General features: G+C 38.8%; 1 protein-coding gene and 1 pseudogene across 4 annotated transcripts in view; both read right to left on the bottom strand.

Moving 5' to 3' along the window:
* KLHL2 (kelch like family member 2) overlaps positions 1–23,278 on the bottom strand; it is a 102,554-nt gene that overhangs the window by 20,919 nt on the left and 58,357 nt on the right. For 2 of the 4 annotated variants that reach the window (XM_004717379.3, XM_045290493.1), the window contains 4 exons: positions 20,709–20,871; positions 14,991–15,100; positions 8,471–8,587; positions 1,932–2,081 (listed from right to left, as the gene is read on the bottom strand). In XM_004717379.3, coding sequence (XP_004717436.1) covers positions 1,932–2,081; positions 8,471–8,587; positions 14,991–15,100; positions 20,709–20,871 — 540 coding nt within the window. Of the gene's footprint in view, positions 1–1,931; positions 2,082–8,470; positions 8,591–14,990; positions 15,101–20,708; positions 20,872–23,278 lie in introns of all 4 variants that reach the window. The other 2 variants (XM_045290491.1, XM_045290492.1) reach the window with 1 other exon arrangement.
* On the bottom strand, positions 2,395–8,262 carry LOC105979904 (annotated as a pseudogene).

Raw genomic sequence — 23,278 nt, 5'->3', positions numbered from 1 at the left:
CAATTTTCAAAACATGGTAGGAAGTGAATGCCTTGTAAATACCTTTGTTAAATGACAATAAATTCTCAGTAAGAATTTAGAATATTTTGAAAAAACATCCATATTTCTAGGGGCCAGCAAAATGAAAATGTTGAGGAATGTTATAAAAATCATGCCAAATATTACTGCATTTGACCCTAAATCTCACTGGATGCTCTATGCCATGTTCCTAAGCTTTTGGCTTGAATTGTAAACATAATCACATGGATTAAAGCTTTCTACGAATGGGTTGTTATCATCATGGGTACTTCTGCTAAGCTGTCATCAGAAGGCATGGAGGGTGCACCCTAAATTATTTACTGTTGATCTAGGAAAAAAGTAAATAGTAAACTCTCAAAATCTGCAGTTGATTCTTTACTACTGTTAATACTAGGCAAAACAGAAAAGCAATAAGAATACAGATTTGAAGCAACTGAAAATGTAGACTCCAGAAATAAAACTTGGAAAATATTAAATAAAGGTATTAAATAAATGTAAAAACATCACTTAATGGAAAAGATTGAGAACAATAACTGAAGATGAAAGATTAAAAAATAATCAATATAAGATTAGTTATTTTTTAATCCATCATTGCCCCAGATGTAAAAGTAATAATAACTAAAAGCATTCTGGTAAGACCACACAGAAAGTGGTCATGAAAGCATTGGTTATAGTATTGAAAGGTGCAATCGCAGCAGAAGGAACTGCAAAAAGATAAATGAGGGGTTATTTTGAAAGAAAATTAATTCTGTAAAACATGAATTGTTTCATTAAAAAAAAGGGTGATATTTAAACCTTTCCACATGAAAATATAACACTGTGAAATGGGAAGACATGGAAATCTGAAATGGTTACATACAATATGTGTATGAAACATCAAATAGTAGACAGTAGCAAGGCAGTGTATTCTATCATGCTTAGTTCTAATATGTACTTTTGTGTACTACTGGGTTTCCTACATAAACACCTAAATGACAAAGAAATCTTTCTACCTAATCTGACCATATTCTTTCTATTAGAGTCTGGGGGTTTTGTAACTCATTATGCGTTCAACTACTGTCTGCAAGGTTGGAAGTCTGAACTCACCCAGTGCCAAAAAAAAAGAGAGGCCTGACTGTCTGATTACAAAAGGTCCCAGCCCCAGTGGTGTGAGTGGCAAAACAGGGAGGGTAAAGGGAGAATGGGTAGGAAAGAGGGAACCGATTACATGGAACTGTGTGTGACCTCCTCCCTGGGGGACAGACAACCGAAAAGTAGATGAAGGGAGACGTCGGACAGGGCAAGATATGACAAAATACCCATTTATAAACTATCAAGGGCTCATGCGGGAGGGGGGTGTGGGGAGGGTGGGGAAAAATGAGGGCCTAATGTCGGGGGTTTAAATGAAGAGAAAATGTTTTGAGAAACGATGTACAAATGCGCTTTACACAATTGATGTCTGTATGGATTGGGATAACAGTTGTATGAGCCCCTAATAAAATGTTAAAAAAAAAATTACAAATAAAAAGCTAGCTATTATCACTGTCAAAAAAAAAAAAAAAAAAAAATTTTTTTACAAAAAAAAAAAAAAAAAAAAAAAAGGTCCCAGCCTTGAAAACCCTACTCTGTCAGCATGGGTCACCAGAGTCAAATGGACTCAATGGCAACTTCTATTTTTATTATAACTGGGGCTGACCAAACTCCTCACGGACAAAAACCACTTATGAAGATTAAATGAATCAGATAACTGCTACCTGTGACAGACAAAACAATAGGAGGTTGAATTATCTAGCTAGCAATGAATTCTTATACACATTCTCTGTGGCCAGGAAGTAATATAGTACATACATTTGGGAGAGTAAAATTATGAAGTGTTAGCTGCACTATGGGCCTTTCAAATGAGACTAACAATAAGTATCAACAATAGATCCTACTTTGGGAAGGTTCATGGGTGTCCTCAGTCGAGTACGAATACTCTTCATTAATATACGCTGCTCTGTTGGCAGCAAGTGATACTTCATAGCTTCAATAAGGTAATCTTTACAAGCACTGCTATTTTTGACCAAGGCTTCCTCTTCAACCCTCTGAAAGAAATGAGAAATGCCACATAAGGAAACTACTATTTCATAGTAAAACTGAAAATAAAACAGCAGCAAAGAAGAGGGAAAAAAATCCAACAATCATTATTCTCTCTCATTCAGCATGGGAGTAACACGTATATATAAAAAAAACTCATTCATTTGACCTGTAGAAAAACAGACAAGTAATTAAGAGGACTGCAGTGAAAAATTACTGTGTTAGTCTGGGTAGAACAGAGAAACAAAATTCACAGACACTCATATTTTATTTATTGATTAACTATTTTTATTTTTTTAGTAGAATCTTTTTTTATTCAGAAGAAAAGCCACAAAAAACAAAGTTTTCCAACCACACACAGGAGGAGGGATGGGTAGGGGGAATTATCTGACCATCCAGCCCCAACCTCCACCCCATATGGCTTTGGCAACAATAAGGGGTGTGGGGTAATGGCCCACAAAATAAAAAATGATGTGTGTGTGTGTGTATGGGAAGGGGGAGGGTTGCAAAAGCAGTGGGAAGTGGTGGGGGGAAGGGGCACACAAGGTCAGTACTGGGAACGCCACAGGTGGTAAGCCATTTCATAACATTTCTTGTTGATCAAACCACCGTGGACACCTTCTTTGCCCATCAGTGTCTTGGTGACAGTGAGGATGAAGGTGGGGTCTCCGCCAGTACTCTTGGTGAGAAGATCCATGGTGTGTTCCCCGTCCAGCAGCAGTGAGTCCCGGATCACAGAACATTTCTGGCCCCCAAGTGCCAACCCATTCATGAAAAAACTTGACATGGTTTGCCAACAAGAACTCCAATCTCGGCTGGGGCACTGTTGATGAAGGTTTTCCCGCGGACAGTGGCCCAGACAGGCGCTGGGCTTATAGCCCATGATGGCTGCGGCCTGACAGGTCCCATCCGCCAAGAGGTTGTCGTTGTAGGCGTTCTACCAGGCCAGGGCATTGCTACAGGGGCAGCTTCTCAGTGCTTCTGCTGGGGCCAAGGGCTGAGCTTGGGCTACCTCGGGCTGGTGGGTGGGTGGGTGGAGTGGAGAGCTTGAGGAACCGCTGCTGTCCGGACCACGGCTCTGCTAGCTGTGCAGCAGCATCCCTCACACTTCGACACTCATATTTTGTAAGAGAGAGTTTTATATATAGGGTAAGTATACATTAAGAAAGCATCCCAATTCAGTGCTGTCTAAGTCCATAAGTCCAACATTAGCCCTTATGTCCAGCACTAATCCACAAAATCCTCCTCAGTCTCACAATACACACACACACACACACACACACACACACACACGACACCGAATACAGGAGGAAAGTCAATTCAGTGAGCGTGTAAGCATCTCGGGCTGGCAAGCATCTCCACATAGCTTCTCCAGCACCCAGGGCTGCATCAGGGTAGGTCCATGTGGCTTCTACTCAAGGAAGTCTCGCAGGAAGTGAGCCTTGCCAGCTGAAGCAGAGGACTAGTTAAGACAGCTGCACACTGGTCTGACCATCAGAGAGCAACAGACCAGACAGGTGAGGCTTGGTGAGCCATTTGTCTTTCTGCCCTTCAATTAATCCCACATGTGCTCATCAGCCAGGGTGGCACAATAAACCTTACCTATCACAATTATGTACTTCAAGGTCAACTTTGTTATGATCAATGTGAGGATGCTATATTTATCAATTAGCTATAGACACTAACAAGTAGAAAAGCAGAAGAATAAAATGTAAACAGAGAGTCGTTCTGGTGGCATAGAGAATAACTCAGTCACTGCTGAGTTGGTTCTAACTTATGGAAATTCTATGTCAGAGTAGAACTATGATCTGTAAAGTTTTTGATGACTGACACTGTCAAACTTTTCTTTTGAGATTCCTCTGGGGGTATTTGAACTACCAACCTTTCAGTTCAAGTTCAGTCAAGAACATTAACTATTTATAATACCCAGGGCCTCCTATTAAAGATACTTTTAAAAAACACAGGTAGGCACTTACAAATCCAGAGGAGGTACACTGGTACAGATAGGAACTGGAAACACAGGGAATCCAGGGCAGATGAACCCCTCAGGACCAGTGGTGAAAGTGGCGATACCGGGAGGGTGGCGGGAAGATGGGGTAGAGAAAGGAGGAACCGATTACAAGGATCTACATATAACCTCCTCTCTGGGGGATGGACAACAGAAAAGTGGGTGAAGGAAGACGGACAGTGTAAGACATGATACAATAATAAAATAATTTATAAATTATCAAGGGTTCATGGGGGGAGGGGAAAAATGAAGAGCTGATACTAAGGGCTCAAGTAGAAAGAAAATGTTTTGAGAATGATGATGGTAACAAATGTACAAATGTGCTTGACACAATGGATGTATGTATGGATTGTGATAAGAGTTGTCTGAACCCCCAATAAAATGATGTTTTTTTAAAAAGGGCAAATCCAAAAGTATAATAAAACAAACAAAGAAACACACAGGTAGGCTAACAAAACATCCAAGGGAAAGATTCAAAACATTTAAAAATAATGTTCCTATACTACAAATACATTTTCCATATTTCTGGATTGCATTGAGTAAACTTGAGTCTGACTTGAACTGACACAATAGCTGTAACAATGAGCTTAAGCACAGAAATGTTTCTGAGAAGAGTATAGCATTGGGCAATGTTTCATTCTTGTACACTGGTTGCTAGGTGTCTCAATAGACTTGATGGCATTCAATAACATTAAAAATCAGTATTAGTCTTTCAACACTGCTGATGACAGCAGGTGCTACTGAACTGCTTCCAACTTACAGTGTACAACAGAGTGAAACAGTAGCTGACCCTGTGCCTATTTCACAATCATTGCTGTGTTTGTGCCCACTATTGAATCAGCTGTGTCAGTTATTTCACTGAAGGATTTCCTGAACCTCTACCATGCATGAAGTCTGTCCTTCAGGGACTAGCTTCTCCTGATTACAGGGCTAAAATACCTGAAGTGAAATCTTGCCACTTCATTTCTAGGAGCATGCTGGCGTTCTTACTCCAAGATTGATTTGTTTATTCCAATTCTTCTCCTCTCTCCTTTGATTGTCCTGCTTTTGCATACATTTGAGGTGATTGAAAATATCATGGCTTAGGTGAGAAGGACCTTAGTCTTTGAAAATGACAGCGTTGCTTTGCAACACATTTGAGATGGTCTTGTGGAATATGTCATTTGTCCAATAAAATATGCCATTTCTTCACGGCTATTTCAATGGGCTCTGTGAATCTAAGTAAAATGAAAACCTTGACAACGCCAATCATTCAACACTTGCAGTGATGCTTATTTGTTTAATTGTGAGAATTTGTTTTATGTTGAGGTGCAATCCATGTGGAAAGCTAAAATAAATAGTGCTTCAAGTGACCTTTGCCTTCAGTGAGTTTGTGCTATCTGCATATTCAAGTGATTAATGAGTATTTCTCCAACTCTAATCCGACCTTTTTCACATAAGCCAAAACCCAACATTAAAAAAAAATGAGGAGCTGATACCAAGGGCACAGGTAGAAAGCAAATGTTTTGAGGATGGTGGCAACAAATGTACAAATGTTCTTGATACAGTGGATGTATGTATGGATTATGATGAGTTGTACGAGCCCCCAATAAAATGATTAAAAAACAACAACCAACATTATGTGCTCAGCACAAAGACTGATTAAGTATGGTAAAAGGATACCACACTGAGTCAAACTTCACTGATTTTAAACTGCTCCCACCCATCCACCACTCCCAATGGGTCAATTTTGATTCAGAGCGACCTCTTACACCTGAGCAAAATTGCTCCCTAGGGCTATTGGTCTTTATGTAAGCAGACAGCCTCAGCTTTCTCTCCAGGAGTGACTGGTGGTCACTCTAGACCAGTGGTTCTCAACCTTCCTTATGCCATGACCCTTTCATGCAGTTCCTCATGTTGTGGTTACCCCCCAACCATAAAATTATTGTAGTTGCTACTTCATCACTGTAATTTTGCTACTATTATGAATCGTCCCCAAAGGGATGGCAAGCCACAGGTTGAGAACCGCTGCCCTAGCCCTGGTGGCCAGCAGCCAAATGCTGTTAACCATTGCACCACCAGGGCTCCTCTAAACTGTGAGAGAGCACCTTGTTCTGCTGGGACGGCTGCTTCTTGGTCTCTATATAGGTGTCACATGTGCACACTTATGTATTCTGGAACTTCCATGTTCATGTTACCTGCAATTTGTAATGATTCACACAGTTGAATAACTTTGAATGGTTAAGAAAATGCCGTTAATATCCTTCTGATATGCTCTGCTTTCAACCAAGAGCCATCTGATATCTGCAATGATATCCCTTTCTCCACATCCTCTTCTGAATCTGGCTTGAAACGGTTTTTGGATTTTCTTCAGCAAAACTTTGGGGGCATAAAGAATATTGTTCCACAATTCCCACATTCTGCTGGGTCACCGTTTTTTTAAAATGGGTACACTGAAGGATTCTTGCAGTTGGTTGGACTGGCTGTGGTCTTCAATATTTTTTGGCCTAGATAAATAAGTGGTTCCAGCACGACATCTATTTGTTAAAAAATATCAACTGGTGTTCTGTGAAGTCCCGGGGGACTGTTTTTGCTTATGCCTTTAGTGCAGATTGAACTTCTTCCTTAAATGCTATCAGTACTACTTGATTTTATGCTTGATCATATGCTACCTCCTGAAATCATATTCTTTTTGGTACATTCTTTTTATCTCCTTGCCAAACCTGACTTGAAAGGCAAATTTTTAAAAAAAAGTTTTTAAAAGCAGAGGACCAATCAGTATACAGATCAGAACAAATAGTGGGGTTTCAAATAACTTAATATTCCCAGTTCTATTCTCTTAATACAGAAGTGTCCTTAGTTTCAGTTATAAAAATACTGAAATGTTCCAAATAGGTTGCTAATATTAAAAAAAAAGTACATTAAAAAGTTTCAAGTTTCAAAAGACTTTTCGAAATTTTTGATATTCTAAAGTAAAACTGAACAATAGTTCGGTCAAATCTCTCAATTCCAATTCTGCAAGAAAGTCGAGAGAGGCTCTTTGGTCTGCCTGGTAGGCTACACAGTGGTTGCTAACTGCAAGGCCAGTGGTTCAAACCGACCAGTTGTTTGTTCCAAGGGAAAAAGTTGAGGCCATCTGTTCCTGTAAAGATTTAAGGGTCATAGAACAAAATCATACCCAATGTGAATTGGGGGGGGGGGGCGTGGAGTGGAGACCCAAAGCCCATCTGTAGACAACTGGACATCCTCTCACAGAGGGGTCACAAGGAAGAGATGAGCCAATCAGGGAGCAGTATAGCACTAATGAAACACACAACTTTCCTCTAGTTCTTTGGTGCTTCCTTCCCCCCACTATCATGACCTCAATTCTACCTTACAAATTGCATTAGACCAGAACATGCACACTGCTACAGATAAGAGCCTGCAACACAGGGAATCCAGGATAGATAAACCCCTCAGGGCCAACAAGGAGAGTAGAGAGACCAGGAGGATTAGGGGAGAGTGGGGGAAGAAAGGGGAAATCGATCACCAGGATCAACCTATAGCCCCTTCCCAAGGGAATGGACAATGGAAAAGTGGGTGAGGGGTGATGGAGGATGACGTAAGATATGAAAATAACAATCTATAACTTATCAAGGGTTCGTGAGGGAGGGCGGTCGGGGGAGGCAGGGGAAGAAATGGGTAGCTGATATCAGGGGCTCAAGTGGGAAGAGAATGCTTTTAAAATGATAATGGCAGCATATGTGCAAATGTACTTGGTCCAATGGATGAATGTATGTATTGCGATAAGAGATGTAAGAACCCCCAATAAAAGTATTTAATAAAAAAAGAAAAAGATTTAAGGATCAACAGAGTCAGGATTGAGTCAATGGCAATGAGTTTGGGGTTTTTTGTTTTAAATTAAAGAGAAAATGTAGCAGTGATGCATCTATTTATTATGCATTATTTATGTATTTTTTGTATAGTTGAATCATCACAGCAGTTCCTCCGTGACACACATTGTGAAGCACTTGACTACTATCCCAAAGGGTCCCAAACTGAATACAACCAGAGGCCCCTTGACAACGGGTCTAACAACCTACCTCCAAAAGAGCACAATCATGGGAAACATTATGAAGCGCTGTTTTGCTCTGAGACACATGTGGAAGACTGACTGCATGAGTCAGAACTGACTGGATAAGTTCTACTCCTTGCTCAGCCATGTCAGATATAGAGACTGCAAGCAAATTTTAACAATGGTGAGTGCCTTCAGAGGGGAGCAGATGGGAGAGAATACAGGGGCCTTTACTGCCCTTAATCTTACACCCCCTTGGCTCTGCATTCTGTAGCTCTTATCACTGTGGAAAAGTTTCATGATTCAATGCTAGCTATGCATACTCATATGTTTTTGTATTGTTTGTATAAACTTACCTGAACTAAATATTCCCGAGGAAGCAAAGGTAACCGTACATGTTCCATCAGTCGAGCCATAAACTCTTGCCTTATGTCCTTGTCATGGTTCACCCAAGCAATTACTGCTTCAAATACCTTCTCAAAAATATGGGGAAAAGGAAAATAAGTTAACAAGTTACGTAGCAAGGCATCTAGATAAACGATGAGACTATTTTTTACTCTGCAACTAAGACATTTCACATTTAATCTGTGATCCAATTTGTTTCAAGTGACTTATAGAGATGTTTACAAAATCCAATGTAACAGTTACATAATCTGTCAAATTGCGAGGGGATGAAGTTTTGCCTGTCAGTTAGGTCACAGCCAATGAGGCTTCTGTGTGGGCATGGCCTTCTTTTGAGCATTCCTGGGCCTCCTGTCTTCCTCCCTGGAGGTGGGACACACTCTTTCCCTGCGAGACATTCTTGTTGACAAGCTACATGGAGTTACGCTGATGGCAGCCAGAGACTTGGAGCTGGAGAAGCAACATGAAGACCCACCCCAGTGCTGAGATACTTCCACCACTACTGGATCCATAGGACTTTCCACCCACTGGCCTATGATCTTCCTGTGCTCAGTGTTATTGCACGTGCTGCATCGGTCTGAAGAGGAATTTACAGACTGGTATCGGACATATGAGCTAATATCGGACTTATGGACTTGATCTGGACTGAGATGTTTTCTTAATATACAATTGTTTTTTTATTTAAAGCGCTTTCTAATACACATGTCTCCCTGGATTTGTTTCTCTAATCAACCCAGACTAACACACCCAATTTAGTTTTTACTAAGTATCCAAAATAAGAAATCAAACCCACTGCCACTGAGTCAAAGTCCAACTCACAGTGCTACTTCTAAAGGTCTTCTGGGGCTATAAATCTTTACTAGTGGAGATATGATAGCTTCATCTTCTCTCACGGATCAGCTCATGAGTTTGGACCACTGGCCTTGAAGTTAGACGTCCATAGCTTCCATAGCAGAGCTACCAGGGTCCTTTGAATAAACCTATTTGTTATTTAATAAGCACTTATCAATTACAAGAGGAGCCCTGGTGGAATAGCAATTACACATTGGGCTGATAGCTGCAAGGTCAACAGTTTGAAACCATAACCAGCTCCTTGGGAGACAGATGAGGTGTTCTACTCCTGTAAAGTTAGTTTCAGAAACGTACAGCAGGGGCAGTTCTACTCTGTTCGATAGGGTGGCTATGAGTTGGCATTGACTTGATAGCAATGAGTCTGGTTTCTTTTGGCACCAAGAGCATGTAACCCTGGCGGTATAGTGGTTACCTGCTGGACTACTAACCTGGAAGTTAGCAGGTTGAAACCACCAGTCACTCCTCAGGAGAAAAGACAAGGGTTTCTACTTCTGTAAAGAGTTATAGTCTTGCTATGAGTCAAAATCTATTTCATGGCAGTAAATTTGGGTTTTAGCTTTACCAAATAAATGACCTAATCTTGAACTTGAATGTCAGTTATGATAATATGATGCTATTTGATCTGTTTCATGCTCATGCCTTTTAAAGTCTACATAGTTCTACTTATCTAGATATTAAAAATTTTATTACTGTGATTTGGGTGCAAGTTCACAAAGCAAATTAGTTTTCCATTCAACAAATCATACATTAAGATTCCTGACATTGGTCTTAAAGGCTTGAAGGTAAACAAGTGGCCATCTAGCTGAGAAGCAACAAAGCCCACATAGAAGAAGCACACCAGTCTGTGTGACCATGAGGTGTCGAAGGGATCTAAGATCCAGAACAAAATCATACCCAATGTGAATTGGGGGGGAGGGGGCGTGGAGTGGAGACCCAAAGCCCATCTGTAGACAATTGGACATCCCCCCACAGAAGGGTCACAAGGAAGAGATGAGCCAGCCAGGGTGCAGTATAGCACCAATGAAACACAACTTTCCTCTAGTTCTTTGGTGCTTCCTTCCCCCCACTATCATGACCTCAATTCTGCCTTACAAATTGGATTAGACCAGAACATGCACACTGCTACAAATAAGAGGGACACAGGGAATCCAAGATAGATAAACCCCTCAGAGCCAACAAGGAGAGTAGAGAGACCAGGAGGATTAGGGGAGGGTGGGGGAAGAAAGGGGTAGTCGATCACAAGGATCACAGGGTGACAAACAGGAAAGTGGGTGAAGGCAACAGATGACGATGTGAGATATGAAAATAATAATCTTTAACTTATCAACGGTTCATGAGGGAGGGTAAACGGGAAGTAGGGGGGAAAATGAGGAGCTGATATCAACGGCTCAAGTAGAAAGAAAATGCTTTGAAACTGTTGATGGCAGCATATATACAAATGTGCTTGACACAATGGATGAATGTATGGATTGTGATGGGAGATGTTAAGAGCCTCCAATAAAAGCATTTAATAAAATTTTTTTAAAAAGATTCCTGACACTGAAATGCCCACAATGTAGCAATACTAAGCCCACTTCCTCTCCCTGTTTACCATATTTCCTTTGGACATTTTTTGCTATCCCCTTTCTACCGCTGGGCAAATGTTGTCCTTTTGATCTGTTCTGGCTAATTGTTCTTAAGTGTTCTTAAGTACAAGCCTCAGGGATATTACTGTATACCTTATAAGTTTAACTAGCATTTGGCTGAAACTGAGCCAAAAGGGTGAATTCAGTTCCAGGGAAGAAAGGTCTCAGGGATTCTACTGGTTCAAGCATACTAGTAATCCTGATCCTTTTTTCAATGAGCTTGAGTTTTGTTCCTTGATTTTTCTGTCACTCCATTTAGGGTGTCCTCCTTGTTCTTTTCAAATCTGTCAGCAGTGCCAGTGGGCACTCTCTAGTCCTCCCAGTCTCAGGGTTATGGAAGCTAAGATTCTGGTAGTCAATTAGTCTTCTGGAGTAATAGTTTCCATTATGTCTTTGATTTTCTACACTCCTCATTGTTTTGAAGAGGAGAGATCAATTTTTGCATCTTAGATTGCTGTTCACCAACTTTAAGGGTCTAAGTCACACACACCAAAGTAGAACACTGTCTTTGTGGCCTACGCCAGCTATGCCACTTGTTGTTCTCTGAGACTATGGACATGAGTCCCAGGTCCCGTGACCCTCATGGTGTTCGGTGATGGCTAAGACATTTTCATAGCTTTGCCCCTGTATTTTCTACTATATTCATGAATTTATTTGCAGCACATACAAATATATATAAATTATCATCTCTCAATCATATATATATATGATATATTGATGTATCGTTTATGATATATATTGTATATATAGAATCATCATGCAATGTATATTTCTGGTACAGTCAGCCTTCATTGATCATGAGTCATAAATCATCAGATGCCTGGAGGCACTTCAATCACTGGGGAAAGTCCAAGATTTTAGAGGTCCTCTGTCAGGAACCAAGGACAAAGACCAAATTCTTTTGGTAAAGTTGGTTCAAAACCATCTTATTTGATACCACTTTCCTATTTTTTAAACACCAATCATACTGGTCCAATGTTTATTTTAAACTCAACATCAAACTCACTGCCATGGAATCAATGCTGACTCATAGCGACCCCCTGTGGAATTCCGAGACTGTAACTGTTTACAAGAGTAGAAAGCGCAGTGTTTCTCATATGGGGCTAATGGTGGTTTCAAACTGCTGACCATGTGGATCACAGCCTAACATAGAGCTCCTTTGTTGCTAGGTGGCATAAAGTCTGCTCTAACCCATAGCGATCCTACGCTCAACTAAAGGAAACATTGCCTGGGTCAATGCCACCCTCACAAAAGCTGATATGCCTGAGACCATTGTTGCAGCTACTGTGTCAATCCATCTCATTGATGGTCACCATCTTTTTTGCTGCCCTCTACTTTACCATGCATGATGTCTTTCACCAGGGACTGGTTTCTCCTGGTTCAATAAGATGCAATTATTCTTTCATCTCTTTATAATCTATTCGCTCTTTTTGGAATGACTTTCCAATTTCCTTCCTTCCAATCTCTCTGGTAAACTCCTATTTACTTTTAAAGACAGACTACACATCTGACTCTAGCTAAATTTCTTTCCCTATCTCAAGAATAATGAAATATTAACTCCTCTGTGCTTACAGAATGCCCATTATGATATCCTGTAATCATTTATTGCCCCCTTCCACCAGCTACCCCTCCAGTTTATGAGTTAAAAATGAATTTCAGTAATCTTTTTACATTTTGGGCCCATGAAAGTGTCTAGTACATGTTGTTGTTAAGTGCCACCAAACTGATTCCAAGCCACAGAGGGAAACACTACACAGCCCTGCACCATCTTCACAATTGTTACTATGTTTGAGCTCACTGTTGTAGCCACTATGTCAATCCATCTTTCTGAAGGCCTTCCTCTTTTTTGCTACCCCTCCATTTTACCGAGCATTATGTCCTCCAGGGACCGATCATTTCTGCACACGTTCTCTTATGTAAGACGAAGTGTTGTCATCTTTGCATCTGAGGAGCACTCTGTCCATTAATTCTTCCAAAACAGATCAGTACGTCCTTTTAACAGTTCATGGTGCTTTCAATATTCTTTCTCCAGCACCACAATTCAAATGCATCAATGCTTCTTCAGTCTTCCTTATTCAATGCCCAACTTTCACATGCATATGAGGAAACTGAAAATACCATGGCCTAGGTCAGCCACAGCTTATCCCTTAAAGTAACATCCTTTCTTTTGAACACTCTAAAGAGGTTCTGTACAGCAGATTTGCTTGATGCAATGTGTCTAGTACATGATTGGCACTAAATATATTTACTAAATCTTAAAATAATGTCTTCCTCCTCTATTCTAAAGTGCTAAGATTATACATCTTATCATTCCTTTTCTTTTTTTAAAAAATTTTAACAAATAATTTTATGGGGGGCTCTTACAGCTCTTAGAACAATCCATACATCAATTGTATCAAGCACATTTGTACATGTTTCCATTATCATTTCCTGATTTCCAAAACATTTTCTTTCCACTTGAGCCCTTGGTATCAGCTCCTCTTTTTCCCTCTTCCTTCCCCACCCTCCCATCCTCGTGAACCCTTAATAATTTATAAATTATTTTAATTTTCTTACTTTGTACTCTCCACTGTCTCCCTTCACCCACTTTTCTGTTGTTTATACTCTGAGTTGGGGGGTTGTACATCAATCATTGCGATCAGTTCCCTCTTTTGTCCCCTTCTCCCTCTACCTTCTCCCTACCTTCATGGTATCGCTACTCTATTAGTCCTGAAGGGTTTCTGGCCTGGATTCTCTGTGTTGAGATCTTATCTTTTCCAGGAAACATGCTCTGGTCTAGACAGATTTGTAAAGTAGAACTGGGGTCATGATATTGGGGGGGAGGCATTAAAGAACTAGAGGAATGTTGTGTGTTTCGTTGGTGCTAAACTGCACTCTGGCTGGCTCATCCCTTCCTTGTGTCCCTTCTATGAGGGATGTCCAATTGTCAGCAGATTGGATTTCCCCTTTTTATAACAATTTTACTGACATACAATTCAATAATTCATTCATATTAAAACGAGTAGTACAATCATCACCACAATCAATTTTAGAACATTTCATTCTTTCTTGTACCCATTAGCTCCCCTGTCACACTCTTCCAATCTCCCCTGTCATACCGCTAAGAAACCATTAATCCAGATTCTGTCTCTATAAATTTAACTGTCCTAAATTTCATATAGCAATTCATTTTCATATATTTTCTCATACTGCAAATATTAGAGTAAATGTATCATTTTACCCTCAAGTGAATGACTATCCTTGAGGATCTGAATCAGGTTGTATACACCTTTAAACAGAAAGCACAGAAAATAGAAACTCAAGTTTCATTTCATCTAAAGCAGTGTTTCACAAGATTTATTGCCCTCATTTTCATGAAATACAAAATTTAACCAACGAAACAAAAAACAGCATAGAAAAGCTTCCTTTCCAACTTTATGAAAAGTGCACTTGGCCGACCAAGACAACCCAAAATATGGAGAAAAAAACCATAAGCAGATGAAGCAGCAGCAGCATTTGCTGGAAAGAAGGAAGCCCTAGGGGAGGGGGTCTAAGTAGTAGGAAATCAATCTAATGGAAGATGATAATGAAGTCTGAAATGAAGTCTGAAATTAGTCAAACATAGCCACCCTAGGAATCTTCCTACTCACAACAAAGGCTACTTTGGTTTGATAACTATTACACCAGGATTAGAATTCTTACAGGCATCTTGCTATGGGAAAAAACCTATTTCACAAAGGCAACAGTTTCAGACAGTTTAATGGGTATAAGCTCTTGCTGACTAGAAAAGTGCAAAGCTCTAATGATAACAATTTAGGGGCAACATTCTTCTGAGAAGTGAAGAAAGGGATTAATTTATATAGATAATCAACAAGTCAGCTAATTGAGCTTCTTAAAAACTCTAGATCAAAAATCATTACCCATTACCATTATATATATAGGATAATCAAGTTACAAAAATAAGTGAAATAAAAGGAGAATACTGTTACTGAATTCTGGACAAGGAAAATATACTTACTTTCTCTTCAGAGGAAATGGTAAGTTTGTCACTTGAGATTAAGCTGCATACTTGCTCAATGCCAAGGTTCAAAAACTCTTCACTCAATACAACATCAGCAAAATGTTGCTCTGTTTGAGGTTAAAAGAAAAATCGTTCAATGCTAACGTTTCATTACCAGAGTGTCAAACTGCTTTTTTTAAAAAGTCACACAATTTAAGTATGAGGAAAACAATACTACTTCCTCTAGACAAAATCTAACAACAGCAACAACAAAACACACTTGGGTATAAGCAAAGAAAGTGATTCTTACTTAAATAATCTGTCCACAGTATAGAAAAGTAGAAACACCGGTAGGAAGATTACCTTAAAATACACTTGCTGCCTAGAATTATTTCTGTTTTACATGGTGGTATCTTAGAGGTAAATATCAACTTCTTTACAGTAACATCACTTGGCTATCAGTTTGTCATACTGTGGTGGAATGTGTGTTGCTGTTATACTGGAAGCTATGCTACTGATTAAGATTTGCGCAATCACCACAATTTCATAATATTTTCTTCTTGTTCTCATTGCTATTCGCTTCCTTTCCCCCCATCTCCCCAGATACTGTCTCTACAGATCTACTTATCCTGAATTACATATAAGAAAAATTATACAAAATAGACACAGGAAATAAACAAACAAAACACAATGACTAAGCAACACACAGAAAAGCATCAATTAAAAGCGGAAAATATTAAAAACAAACAACTTTAAAAGTGTCAAGAGATATCGAATGATAAGGTATTACATTTTAACCTAACCACATCAACCATAATCAACTTTACAATGCTTTCTGTCTGATAGCAAAGATAATCATATCCCTGGGCGATGGTCAGCGGGGATTCACCAGACTTAATCCCTGAGGGGACCCTGCAAGTAGATTTTGGGATTTCATTGTCATTCATAGCCTTCTGCAAATCCTGTGTTCACAAAGTAACCTCAGACACCATTCCCTCCTTCAGATTTGGATTTTTATAATCCTTGAATCACACAGGCTGGTTTGCTTCTTCCATGTGGACTTAATTGACCCAGTTGAGGTGAGGTCTTCTCTGTTGAAGAGGTTTTTAAATGTACATATAAAGGGAGTGATAAATGGTTCATGGGTGCTGGGCAGGCTTTCTACCTTGTTGCTTGGGAGATTGGATTAGAAAATTATATGACCTGAGAAAAGCCTGCTTTTGTACCTTATAGCAGTGGACTCATTCAATATCAGCCCTTTTGTGACTGACTAACTTTACTCAGCATTATGGTTTCCAGGTCCCTCAATGACATAAAGCGTTGCATAGTATTCCACTGTGTCTATCTATTCTTTATCCATTCTTCTAATAATGAGCCTTTGGGAGGTTTCCAGCTTATTGCTGCAGTGAACATGAGAGAGCATACATCTGCTCTTTGGTATATAGCCAGAACAAAGGTATTACTGAGGTGTGTGGTATTTCTCTTCTCAGTTTTTCTAGGTAGTGTCATATCGATTTCCACAAAGGTTGTATATATTTACAAGCCCACTAGCAGGGGATTTTAGTTCCAATCTTTCTGCACCCTCTCTCCAGCATTTGTTTTTCTCTGTTTTTGTTTTTAATTGGGCTTTCATTGTAGGTGTAAGGTGATTATCTCATTGTTGTTTTGATTTGCATCTCTTGATGTTAGTGATCGTAAGCATTTCCTCATGTTTCTTGGCCATTTGAGTTTTGTCCCTTGTGAACTGTCTATTCATGTCCTGTGCCCACTTTATGTATGGATTGCTTTTCTTGAAGTGTTCTGTATATTTTAATAATTAGTCTCTTGTCCGTTGTCATTGCTAAAGCTATTTTCCCAATTTGTGGGTTCGCGTTTTATTCTTTTGATAAAGCTTTTGATGTACATAAGTATTTTATTTTTAGTAGGTCTCAGTCATCTATTTTGTCTTCCACTGTGTATGCTTCTTTTAATTGTATTTGGTAGTCTGAGTATGCCCTGTAACAGAGCGTCTGAGTTTGTCCCAATTTTTTCATTGATGATCCTTACAGTTCTGGGGTTTACATTTAGGTCTCCAATCCATCTTGAATTTGTTTTTGTGCATGGGGAAGTTATCAGCCCCATTTCATACTTCTGCAACTTTTTCCAGCCTTATTTGTTGAGGAGGATGTTCCTTTATGATTTATTGGGTTTTTTTGGTCTTTTGTAGGAAACCAGTTGCCTGTAGGTGAATGCTTTTATTTCTCTAGTTTCTATCCTGTTTCACGGGTCTATGTGTCAATCATTGCACCTGTACCAGCCTGTTTTGACCAGTGTGCCTGTGTAGCAGTTTTGAGATTGGGTAGTGCTAGGTCTCCTACTTTGCTTTTATTGAGAAGTTCTTTAGTTATCCTGGTCTTCTTCCCTCTCCACATGAAGTTGGTAATTAGATTTTCCATTTCTTTAAAGAACGAATTTGGGACTTACAGACTGTCTTGTTTGTAAAGTGTTTTCAGCAGTATTGACATTTTCAAAACATTAAATCTGCCTATCCATGAACATGGGATAGCCTTCCATTTATGTAGGTCTTTTGGTTTCATTTAATAATGTTCTATAGTTTTCTTTATACAGGTCTTTTGTTTATTTGGTTAGGTTAAGTTCTGGGTTCTTCATCTTTTGTGTGACCACTGTAAATGGTACTGTTTGCTTGATGTCATTTGCAGAGTTCTTTGCGGGCATATAAAAATTCCACTGATTCCTGCTTGTTAACCTTATATCCTGCCATTTTACCCAACCCCTCAATTGTTTCTAACAGAATTTTTGTAGAGTCTATATAAAATCATATTGTCTGCAGGGAGCTGCACTTCAATGCTTAATTGCATTCCCTTTATTTCTTTTGCTGTATAATAGTTTTGGTTAACCCTTCCAGCATGATATTGAATAAGAGTGGTGATGAGGGACCTCTGCCTCATTCCGTTTTCAGAAACTGAAATCCTTGACAATTTTAATATATTCTCCATTTATCATGATGTTACCTGTTAATCCAATTGTGAGACTTGGTTGTGGAAGTAGAAAGTCTCATCTTTCTCCCTCAGAGAAGTTGGTAACGTCAAACTACTGACCTTGCAGATAATAGCTCAATGCATAACCATGATACCACCAAGGCTCCTTGGTCTTATTAATGGACCATAGTTTAATATAAGAGGCTCTCAATGTGAAATAATAATATGAAATCATTTTCTAAAATTTCAATATGCTTTAGTAGATTATAAAAAGGAACTGTTAACTTTTAGCAACACCTGAAAAACAAAATCTGTATTTCTAGGAACTACAAAACCTCTTTGTTATTTTTCTAATATGTCACTTACTATAGGAACATTTTATGTAGCAGTTAATGGAGTTTGGGTTTAGAAAGAACATTTAAAGGTGCTTGCTGGTGCTGTGGCTTATACTGGGGTGCTAACTGCAAGGTTAGTAGTTCAAAGCCACTACTTACTCCCATTAAGTTTTATAATCTCAGAAATCCTATACAGGGTTGCTTTAAGTTGGACTCAACTTGATGACAGTCTTTGCTCCTTATTTTATATTTTCTATTTAACTGAAGAACAGAACTGGCTGCACAACAACACATCAATGAATTCAATTTTGTGATAATGATGTCTCCAAAAATGAACCAGAGACATATATAAACTATAGATATATGCATTGACTTTGGGCTTGCATTTGATTTTAGCATCAATCTAAGAACAGTTAGCTCTTATGACTTGGCTCTACTTGATAACAGCCCTCATGAAGAGATCACTGAAGATATGGGTGCTACAGGAAAGTCTGGTGAAGAAACCAGATAGATGGTGCCCGGCTATCAGAAAGAATAGCATTTGGGGTTTTCAAAGGCCTGTGATCCAAAGATTTTAAATAATAAAACCCGATCTGAAGGAGGGAATGGTATGAGAGCTTAAACTATAAATATATGATTTTCAGAAGGCTCTGGATGGTTGTGGAAGCCCAAAACTCACTTACAGGGTCTCCACATGGATTAGGTAAATCCCCTCCGACCATAGTCAAAGGATGGTAATAGTCTTGCAATCAGATGGTGAGGGCTATAAAGTTGATTATGGCAGATGTAGTTAGGTTAAAATGTAATATCTTATTTGATCTCTTTCGTCATATTTGAAAGTTGTTTCAGTTTAGTATCTGCTACTTTCTTTTTGATTGATGTTTGTTCCCTGTTTTGTTTTGTCATTGCTTGCTTGCTTCCTTGATTTTTTCTTGCTTCCCGTTTGTATTTTGGATGATTTTCTGTATATGAAATCCAGGATAGGGAAATCTGTAGAGGCAGTAATTGGACTAATAATTACCTAGGGGCATGGCAGGAGAGGTTGGGGGAAAATGGGGAGCTACCAACAAGTATGAGAAGAAAATGTTCTGTAATTGATTATAATGATAATTATACAGCTTTTACTATAATTGAAAGATCAAATTGAATAATAAGTGAAATATATGTCCATAAAACTACATATAACCCCCTCCCTGAGGGACGGACAACAGAAAAGTGGGTGAAGGGAGATGATGGACAGTGTAAGATATGACAAAATAATAATAATTTATAAATTATCAAGGGTTCATGAGGGAGGTGGGGTGGGGAGAGGGGGGGTGATGAAGAGCTGATACTGAGGGCTCAAGTAGAAAGCAAATGTTTTGAGAATGATGATGGCAACAAATGTACAAATGTGCTTGACACAATGGATGGATAGATGGATTGTGATGAGGTGTATGAGCCCCCAATAAAATGATTTTTTAAAAATTAATTCAAGTCACAAAGAAGGGATGATTCAACCAAGGTGCAGTATAGCACTAACGAAACACACAACATTTCCTCTAGTTCCTGAAGGCTTCCTCCACTTCACTATCATGACCCAGTTCTACTTTACAAATCTGGCTGGACCAGAGTATGCACATTGGTACAAATTAGAGCTTTCAACATATGGAATGCAGGGCAGATAAAACCCTCAGGAACAGTAGCAGGAGTAGCCATACCATTAAAGTAGGGGGAGGGTTGGGGAAGGGGGAAGAGGAAGAAAGGGGAACCAATGACAAGGTTGGATATATAGGCCCCTCCTCCCACCCCAAGGGGGACAAATAACAGAAACGTGGGTGAAGGGAGACAATGGATGGTGTAAGATACAAAATAACAATAATAATATATAATTGATCAAGGATTCATGATGGTGGGAGAAGGGAAAAAGGAGGAACTTATACCAAGGGCTCAAGTAGAAAGAAAATGTTTTGGAAATGATGATGGCAACATATATACAAGTGTGCTTAATACAATTATAGATTTTTAAGAGTTCCTCAATAAAAATGATGAATAAATAATGAATTCAATTTTGTCTGATTATTCTTAAAATTTCTCACTCCACTGAAAAGTTACAAGAATATTACATATTACAGGTACCCCTATTACATTTATAGGTAATCCCCAATTTATAAATACATTCAAACAATTCATCCCAAATTAGGTTTCTGGAACTCAAATCATTTTTCCCTCTAAACAATTTTATAAAGGCCATCAAGCCACCCCACAGCTATCTAGAAAATTAAAATATACTAGACTGCCACATTCTATGAAAATACTCCCCCCACCCCCCAACAAACATATGGACCTGTCCACCTTGTACAATTATTTCGTTGACAAAATTAACAGTGAGTCTAGGAATATTTCTCCTGCTACGTGCTCTGCCAGAAATCTATTCTACTTGCCTGCATAGGTATTCGCCTTGTTTAGGAGTTCTGTGCATGCATGCATATCAGCGAAAGCCCGGATTCCTAAGCAGTTGACAGGATGAAGCTGGGACTCCAAAAATTCACAGCAAGTCTTCTTCACATCCTGTAACTGTAACAGACCAGCTGCTGGGAGAAGTACCTGCAACACACAAGTAAATGTGGTTATGCAACAAGATATTTACTGCTTCCACAGTAAGACACAACCAGTCCAGCTTCAAGTTATAACCTGTAACCCACTCCAAACATCCCACAGAAAACAAATGTAAAGATTATTTTCAAAAATACTGATGACACCTCTCACTTGCAGTTAATTTCCATGGAATCTTTCAATGGTCTCTTCTCAATCACAATTCTATAAAAGCTACTGGGTCATATTACATTAAATGACCTTTTTATAAGCATTAACAAAATGCTCCACTGAATTTTAAAAAGACGAACCAAGAGGATGCTAGAGGGTGCTGTGGACCACTGAAAATGGCTGTTTCCTTTGTTCTAACCACCACGTGCTTCCACGATTTGTGAGAACGCTCTGAACTCAGGGTAATACAGACCACAAAGCCTCATTTTGCTGAAAGCCTACTGGTACTCTAACATCTGAATAATAAGACGTTTGCTCTCTTTAAGGGGAAAATGATTTTAAATTTAACAGTGTCTACCAGAGAGTTTCTTGAAAGCATAATATATGTGCTTAAAAGGAATACATAAAATCTAATTGCTTAATAATCACTTATTGATTTCCATTTTAATTTGAATAACCCAAGAAATTTTATATTAATTACAGGTTGTAATCTGTGAGATTTTACCACTACTTTTAGCTAAAAATACTGCAATCAACAAGTGCTTTTCAAATAGGTAAATAAGTTTTTCTTTTGTGAATTAGTATAGTGTTATATTAAGAACCACATTAGAAAGTCAAATCATGGCGGGAAGCTTTATAAGAAAGAACTAATTGAGCACCAGCTGACTTCAAATAATGCCAAACAGGTGGTGAGGGAAACAACTCTCAACTAGAACAACAACGGTCAGTTTTAGAAAAATCCTATTTATATAAAAACATAAATTAAACGTAATTTATAAATTATCAAGGGTTCATGAAGGAGGAGGGAGGGGGAAAAAAAAGAAAAAGAAAAATGAGGAGCTGATTCCAGGAGCCCAAGCAGAAAGCGAGAGTTTTGAGAATGATGAGGGCAACGAATGTATAAGTGTGCTTTACATAATTGATGTATGTATAGATTGTGATAAGAGTTGTATAAGCCCCAATAAAATTATATATATATATATATACATACATATATATAAAACCTTCCAAGTTTCTTTAGGACCTCGCTTTCACAAATACTTAGCTGCCACACAGAGAGAATAATTAGAGAAGACAAGCATTGTTTTGTGAACATCTTTCATAATTTCCCTGAATCTGTGAAATATGTCTTACATGTGAGAATGTTTTCATGTTTTTCTGCAAAAACAAATTACTCTATTGCCATAAAATCACAGAAGCTTTGGCTCTCAAAATCAAGGGTGCAGGTGTGTGTGTGTGTGTGTGTGTGAATGTATTTACGTGTTCATGTGTATGTACTTGTGTACGTGTGTGTATTTATAGGTGTGTGTACTTGTGTATACACACAATCAAACGGTAATGGGTAGCATTAAGGATCAAGAAGATGATGTCTGTTGTTTTAGCCTAATTCTAGCAACTAATATCAGTTTTCTCTGGAAAAATGTATGAGATTGAGGGAGAAATGACTTTTCCTTTGAAATTAATAAGCGAATAATGAAGTGCAAAAATGTTATGGTTGGTTATAATACTATAGAAAAGGTTTTCTATAATATGTGGAGTGTGTTTCATTATGTTATGAGAATGAATCTCCATAGAAGGCTAAAATTGGTTAGTAATTGTAAAATGAAGCTTTTCTACACATATATAATTGTGCTCTGAAGCAATGTACAGTAAATACCGAGATGCTTAACAGTGTACCCATTTAATTTAGCAAACAGATATTTAGGAAGTGGTCCTTCATGTCATATTTAGTCTCTGAAATTAGTACCAATAGTTACCACCACCTATCTCATCAATCTTCCCCCTGAGAAAATACAGTGCTAAATAAACTACTGCTACAGAGTTGACTTTAACTCATGATGACTCTGGTTTTTCCAGACTGCCTTTACCAGAGCAGACAGCCTCCTCCTTCTCGCTTGGGGCAGGTGGTGGTTAGCAGTCCAACATGGCACACACACTACCACCACCAGGGCTTCTTCGGAGTTGTACCTCCCTCACTGCCACTGAGTTGATCCCGACTCATAGCGGCCCTTACAAGACAGGACAGAACTACTTCTGTGGGTTTCCGAGACTATAACTCAAACTCTTTATGGGAGTAAAAAATCCTCATCTTTCTCCCATGAGAGAGTGGCTTCAAATTGCTGACCTTGTGGTTAGTGGGGTTGCACAGTGTATTTCAAATTGTGGAGTGGATCAGGGAGAAAATAGCTGTAAGGCAACAGGTTCATTCTTTTTTTTTTTTTTTTAGGTTTTTTTTTTTTTTTTTTTT

Source organism: Echinops telfairi, unplaced genomic scaffold, assembly GCF_000313985.2.
Source record: "Echinops telfairi isolate 266 unplaced genomic scaffold, ASM31398v2 ScPeMD7_39;HRSCAF=148, whole genome shotgun sequence".
Classification (NCBI taxonomy): domain Eukaryota; kingdom Metazoa; phylum Chordata; class Mammalia; order Afrosoricida; family Tenrecidae; genus Echinops; species Echinops telfairi.
The sequence above is the reverse complement of the archived record's forward strand: the minus strand, read 5'-3'. Positions and strand labels throughout refer to the sequence as shown.